This window comes from Anomaloglossus baeobatrachus, chromosome 11, assembly GCF_048569485.1.
Source record: "Anomaloglossus baeobatrachus isolate aAnoBae1 chromosome 11, aAnoBae1.hap1, whole genome shotgun sequence".
Lineage (NCBI taxonomy): Eukaryota > Metazoa > Chordata > Amphibia > Anura > Aromobatidae > Anomaloglossus > Anomaloglossus baeobatrachus.
Window position 1 is genome coordinate 8,450,298 of NC_134363.1, and position 7,551 is coordinate 8,457,848.

A 7,551-nucleotide genomic window follows, 5' to 3' on the forward strand; every position below is an offset into this window, starting at 1 on the left:
GCATCCTGTATTATACCCCAGAGCTGCACTCACTATTCTGCTGGTGCAGTCACTGTGTACATACATTACATTACTGATCCTGAGTTACCTCCTGTATTATACTCCAGAGCTGCACTCACTATTCTGCTGGTGCAGTCACTGTGTACATACATTATATTGCTGATCCTGAGTTACATCCTTTATTATCCTCGAGAGCTGCACTCACTATTCTGCTGGTGCAGTCACAAGATCAGTATTTTACTGTGTCTCCACCAGCAGAATAGTGAGTGCAGCTCTGGAGTATAATACAGAAGGTAACTCAGGATCAGTAATGTATGTACACAGTGACTGCACCAGCAGAATAGTGAGCGCAGCTCTGGAGCATAATACAGGAGGTAACTCAGGATCAGTAATGTATGTACACAGTGACTGCACCAGCAGAATAGTGAGTGCAGCTCTGGAGTATAATTCAGGAGGTAACTCAGGATCAGTAATGTAATGTATGTACACAGTGACTGCACCAGCAGAATAGTGAGTGCAGCTCTGGAGTATAATTCAGGAGGTAACTCAGGATCAGTAATGTATGTACACAGTGACTGCACCAGCAGAATAGTGAGTGCAGCTCTGGAGGATAATTCAGGAGGTAACTCAGGATCAGTAATGTATGTACACAGTGATTGCAGCAGCAGAATAGTGAGTGCAGCTCTGGAGTGTAGTGTAGGATATAATGTGTACATGGTGGTGTGTTCGGGCTGTAGATAGTATATATGGTACGCTCGGTATATACGCTCGCTCTGCAGGCCGCTCGGCGCTCGCTCAGTCTATCCCTGGTATCGGCCTCTGTACTTTTCTCTATGATGTATATTCTGTGACTCTCTGGTACGAGGACCCCGGGAGCTATAAATTAGTGATGTAGCCCCCCGCCGCCTCCCTGGGCCCCGCTGCTATGTCTGTTGTGCGGTGGTCTGTGCGCGGTGCTGATGGATGGTATATAGGGCCGGAGCGTGGCCCCCGGGGGCCGGTGATGGCTCAGGGAGGGCTCCGCACGCAGCAGGTGATAAAAGCTTTGTGTGCAGAGCTGTAAACACTGGATATATATATACAGGCGCTTCTGCCCCCGCTGCAGAACTCCCAGTCCCCCCTCTCTGCACTACATCTCCCAGCATGCACCATGCTTTCCTTTAGTGTTTTTCCTCTGTACATTTTTCCGCTGTGTTTTGTGGCGGGTCGCTGCAGATAATTATTGCTCCGCCCCCACCTGGCGGAAAGTAATTACACCCCCAGGTTATCGCTGACCCGCCGGCCTATTCACAGCCCCTCGGAGGGGGGGTGACGGGCGGAGAGTAGCTGCACCGTACACTGCCGCCCCCCATAATCGCCCGCCACACACGTCTCGCTCCCTTTTGTTTCCTTCTGGTTCAGTGATTTTTCGCTCGTGACTGGTTTGTGTTCCCGGGCCGTCCGCGGAGCTGTGCTAAGCAGCGCTGGAAAGCAATCCACCGTAACCACTGAGCTGCTGACTCCTGAATGATCCCCCGTAACCACTGAGCTGCCGACTCCTGAATGATCCCCCGTAACCACGGAGCTGTGCTAAGCAGCGCTGGAAAGCAATCCACCGTAACCACTGAGCGCCGATTCCTGAATGATCCCCCGTAACCACTGAGCTGCCGATTCCTGAATGATCCCCCGTAACCACGGAGCTGTGCTAAGCAGCGCTGGAAAGCAATCCCCCGTAACCACTGAGCTGCCGATTCCTGAATGATCCACCGTAACCACGGAGCTGCCGATTCCTGAATGATCCCCCGTAACCACGGAGCTGCCGATTCCTGAATGATCCACCGTAACCACTGAGCCGCCGACTCCTGAATGATCCCCCGTAACCACGGAGCTGCCGACTCCTGAATGATCCCCCGTAACCACTGAGCTGCCGACTCCTGAATGATCCCCCGTAACCACGGAGCTGCCGATTCCTGAATGATCCCCCGTAACCACGGAGCTGCCGATTCCTGAATGATCCCCCGTAACCACGGAGCTGCCGATTCCTGAATGATCCACCGTAACCACTGAGCCGCCGACTCCTGAATGATCCCCCGTAACCACGGAGCTGCCGACTCCTAAATGATCCACCGTAACCACGGAGCTGCCGATTCCTGAATGATCCCCCGTAACCACGGAGCTGCCGACTCCTGAATGATCCACCGTAACCACGGAGCTGCCGATTCCTGAATGATCCCCCGTAACCACTGAGCTGCCGACTCCTGAATGATCCTCCGTAACCACTGAGCTGCTGACCCCTGAATGATCCCCCGTAACCACTGAGCTGCCGACTCCTGAATGATCCCCCGTAACCACTGAGCTGCCGACTCCTGAATGATCCCCCGTAACCACTGAGCTGCCGACTCCTGAATGATCCCCCGTAACCACTGAGCTGCCGACTCCTGAATGATCCCCCGTAACCACTGAGCTGCCGACTCCTGAATGATCCCCCGTAACCACTGAGCTGCTGACCCCTGAATGATCCTCCGTAACCACTGAGCTGCCGACTCCTGAATGATCCCCCGTAACCACTGAGCTGCCGACTCCTGAATGATCCCCCGTAACCACTGAGCTGCCGACTCCTGAATGATCCCCCGTAACCACTGAGCTGCCGACTCCTGAATGATCCCCCGTAACCACTGAGCTGCTGACTCCTGAATGATCCCCCGTAACCACTGAGCTGCCGATTCCTGAATGATCCACCGTAACCACGGAGCTGCCGACTCCTGAATGATCCCCCGTAACCACTGAGCTGCCGACTCCTGAGTGATCCCCCGTAACCACTGAGCTGCCGACTCCTGAATGATCCCCCGTAACCACGGAGCTGCCGACTCCTGAATGATCCCCCGTAACCACTGAGCTGCCGACTCCTGAATGATCCTCCGTAACCACTGAGCTGCCGACTCCTGAATGATCCCCCGTAACCACTGAGCTGCCGACTCCTGAATGATCCCCCGTAGCAACTGAGCCGCCGATTCCTGAGTGATCCCCCGTAACCACTGAGCCGCCGATTCCTGAGTGATCCCCCGTAACCACTGAGCTGCCGACTCCTGAATGATCCCCCGTAACCACTGAGCTGCCGATTCCTGAATGATCCCCCGAAACCACTGAGCTGCCACTTCCTGAATGATCCCCCGTAACCACTGAGCCGCCGCGTCCTGAATGATCCCCAGTAACCACTGAGCCGCCGCTTCCTGAATGATCCCCCATAACCACTGAGCCGCTGATTCCTGAATGATCCGCTGTAACCATTGAGCCGCCGCTTCCTGAATAATCCCCCGTAACCACTGAGCCGCTGCTTCCTGAATGATTTCCCATAACCACTGAGCCGCTGATTCCTGAATGATCCGCTGTAACCACTGAGCCGCCGCTTGCTGAATGATCTTCCGTAACCACTGAGCCGCCACATCCTGAATGGTCCCCCATAACCGCTGATTCCTGAATGACCCGCTGTAACCACTGAGCTGCCACTTCCTCAATGATTCACTGTAACCATTAAGCCACTACTTCTTGAATGATCCCCTGTAACCACTGAGCCGCCACATCCTGAATGATCCCCCATAACCACTGAGCCGCTGATTCCTGAATGACCCGCTGTAACCACTGAGCCACCGCTTCCTGAATAATCCCCCGTAACCACTGAGCCGCGACTTCCTCAGTGATCCGCCGTAACCACTAAGCCGCTGCTTCCTGAATGATCCCCTGTAACCACTGAGCTGCCTACTCCTGAATGATCCCCTGTAACCACTGAGCCGCTGCTTCCTGAATGATCCCCTGTAACCACTGAGCTGCCGACTCCTGAATGATCCCCCCCCCTGTAACCACTGAGCTGCCACTTCCTGAATGATCCCCTGTAACCACTGAGCCGCTGCTTCCTGAATGATCCCCTGTAACCACTGAGCTGCCGACTCCTGAATGATCCCCCCCCCTGTAACCACTGAGCTGCCGCTTCCTGAATGATCCCCTGTAACCACTGAGCTGCCGCTTCCTGAATGATCCCCTGTAACCACTGAGCCGCTGCTTCCTGAATGATCCCCTGTAACCACTGAGCTGCCGACTCCTGAATGATCCCCCCCCCTGTAACCACTGAGCTGCCGACTCCTGAATGACCGGTGCCGTCGGTGTCGGTTCTCAGTTGTCACACTTCTCCTGATATACCCGTGCTCACCCAGCTTTCCTGGGATCAGATATTGCTAAATGTATAGTTTTGACCGGAGTGTATATACAGAGTTAATTTAAAGGGCCCCTGTATATTAATGGCTTTCTGTCTCCCGCGTAGGTGAACGGGCACCTGGACTACATGAAGCAGATGGACACGATACTGAAGGCCGTGGGCATTAAGACCCAGGAGTGTCGTCTGGAGGAGCAGGGGGCCCTTCTGCAGCCGGTGCTGGGGTCCTCGGCTCCGCCGCAGAGCACGCAGGCAGCAGAAGAAACGCGCAGTGACGAGGAGGCGTCACCATGGGACTGGGAGCCAATCACAACGCCAGGGACGCCGCAGTCACCCTGCGCCCGGTGCGGGGCCGCGCAGGCGGAGGAAGCGTTCTGTAAGGACTGTACCAACAACAACACGGCGAGAAAAGAGCAGGAGCGGAACGGCGGAGAGAGCGAGGGCGACGCTCCACACCCACTTAAAGAGACAGGACACAATTCTGGTATCGGCAGCAGTTCTGTAGGGTGATACAATGTGCTCCAGACTGTGATAGACGGAGAGCCACGCCGGACAGGGCCGAGGACAGCGGCAGCCGGTGCTGGCGTCAAAAAGACACACGAAGCTGGAGGGGAAGACGCATCAGTGTTACAGCGCCACCGCCTGGTGGTGACACGGGACTGCTGCTACCGCCTGGAGGTGACACGTGAGCGCCTGCTACCACCGCCTGGAGGTGACATGTGACTGACTGCTGCCACCGCCTGGTGGTGACACATGACTGCTGCCACCGCCTGGTGGTGACACATGAGCGCCTGCTGCCACCGCCTGGTGGTGACACATGACTGCTACCACCGCCTGGTGGTGACACATGAGCGCCTGCTGCCACCGCCTGGTGGTGACACATGACTGCTACCACCGCCTGGTGGTGACACATGAGCGCCTGCTGCCACCGCCTGGTGGTGACACATGACTGCTACCACCGCCTGGTGGTGACACATGACTGCTACCACCGCCTGGTGGTGACACATGAGCGCCTGCTGCCACCGCCTGGTGGTGACACATGAACGCCTGCTGCCACCGCCTGGTGGTGACACATGACTGCTACCACCGCCTGGTGGTGACACATGAGCGCCTGCTGCCACCGCCTGGTGGTGATACGTGACTGCTGCCACTGCCTGGTGGTGACACGTGAGCGCCTGCTGCCACCTCCTGATGGTGACACGTGAGCGTCTGCTGCCACCGCCTGGTGGTGATACGTGACTGCCTGCTGCCACCGCCTGGTGGTGATACGTGACTGCCTGCTGCCACCGCCTGGTGGTGATACGTGACTGCCTGCTGCCACCGCCTGGTGGTGACACATGAGCGCCTGCTGCCACCGCCTGGTGGTGACACGTGACTGCCTGCTGACACCGCCTGGTGGTGACACGTGAGCGCCTGCTTCCATTAAACTTTTTAGAAAACGCATCCACAATCCGTCCAGGGTGTAGTCTTCTATCTCGCACATACGGCCGCCATCACCAGATAGAGGACAGGTGCGTTTTTTGCGCCTCTTTTTGATTAAACCCTTTCTATAGATACTGAATGTCCCAGAAATCTGCCTAGTCGTGCAGCTCCATCCCCCTCCTGCCCCTCTCTTCCTATTCTTCTCCTGGACACTTTATATCTTCCCCATGGATTATTTACAATAGGAAATGCTGTGGCCATATCAAAGTAACAAACCCTCAGCTGTATGAAGTGATGGACAGGGCAGGATTACACTGTACCCGTCCTACCACCCAAATACTGTACAGACCCCTGCTCTTCCTGCCCTCATTCCACACATTAGCAGAGAGACAAAGACCCACCCCCACTTCCTGTAGAGGGACAAAGACCGGTCATCACTTCCTGTAGAGGATACAAAGACCTGCAACCCACTTCCTGTAGAGGGACAAAGACTGGTCATCACTTCCTGTAGAGGGGACAAAGACCCGACCCCACTTCCTGTAGAAAGGACAAAGACCCGCCCCCACTTCCTGTAGAGGGACAAAGACCAGTCATCACTTCCTGTAGAGGGGACAAAGACCGGTCATCACTTCCTATAGAGGGGACAAAGACCCGCCCCCACTTCCTGTAGAGGGACAAAGACCGGTCATCACTTCCTGTAGAGGGGACAAAGACCCAACCCCACTTCCTGTAGAAAGGACAAAGACCCGCCCCCATTTCCTGTAGAGGGACAAAGACCAGTCATCACTTCCTGTAGAGGGGACAAAGACCCGCCCCCACTTCCTGTAGAGGGACAAAGACCAGTCATCACTTCCTGTAGAGGGGACAAAGACCTACCCCCACTTCCTGTAGAGGGACAAAGACCGGTCATCACTTCCTGTAGAGGGGACAAAGACCCAACCCCACTTCCTGTAGAAAGGACAAAGACCCGCCCCCATTTCCTGTAGAGGGACAAAGACCAGTCATCACTTCCTGTAGAGGGGACAAAGACCCGCCCCCACTTCCTGTAGAGGGACAAAGACCAGTCATCACTTCCTGTAGAGGGGACAAAGACCCACCCCCACTTCCTGTAGAGGGACAAAGACCGGTCATCACTTCCTGTAGAGGGGACAAAGACCCACCCCCACTTCCTGTAGAGGGACAAAGACCGGTCACTTCCTGTAGAGGGGACAAAGACCCGCCCCCACTTCCTGTAGAGAGACAAAGACCGGTCATCACTTCCTGTAGAGGGGACAAAGACCCAACCCCACTTCCTGTAAAGGGGACAAAGACCCGCCCCCACTTCCTGTAGAGGGGACAAAGACCTGCCCCCACTTCCTGTAGAGGGGACAAAGACCCACCCCCACTTCCTGTAGAGGGACATAGACCCCTTCCTGTTGTCCGTCATAGCGTCTCTGCTGGTAGACAGGTTACGTGTGACAACTGACAGTGGAAGACGAGTTACACAGACGGGGGACACCATTATCACATGATCCGGTGAGGGTGACACTGCATTCACTGACTGCCAGCAGAGATCTGGTGAGAGACTCATTTACATAACAGTGGAGGAGCCCTTTAATTTCTGATTTGGGGTTTTGCCTGGATTGACCCTTTAATGACTCACCTGACATTTATCTAATGTCACGGAGCTTGTTCCATCGTTGCCGGTGGCGAGGACGGCGCCTTCCCCTCCCCCGTGATCCGCGCTCCTCAAATATCACTGAATTTATTACATGTAACCAGACACAAAAGCCTTAATTGTAAAATGTCATCGCCGGAGCCCCAGGACGCGGTCACGTGGGCCCGTGAGGACCCCACTGCAGCACCTGTCACCTCCAGAGCTGCATTCACAATTCTGCTAGTTTCCTGTCATCAGGGCAGTGCATTGCGGGAGGAGTTCTGGTGATCAGGGCAATGCATCATGG

General features: G+C 55.5%; 1 protein-coding gene across 2 annotated transcripts in view; it reads left to right on the forward strand.

Annotated features, from left to right (window-relative positions):
- TMCO4 (transmembrane and coiled-coil domains 4) overlaps window positions 1-5,629 on the forward strand; it is a 45,181-nt gene extending 39,552 nt beyond the window's left edge. For both annotated transcript variants that reach the window (XM_075329307.1, XM_075329308.1), the window contains one exon: window positions 4,295-5,629. In XM_075329307.1, the coding sequence (XP_075185422.1) occupies window positions 4,295-4,696 (402 nt within the window). In that variant the 3' untranslated portion in view covers window positions 4,697-5,629. The remainder of the gene's footprint in view (window positions 1-4,294) is intronic.
- Window positions 5,630-7,551: the final 1,922 nt, after the last annotated feature.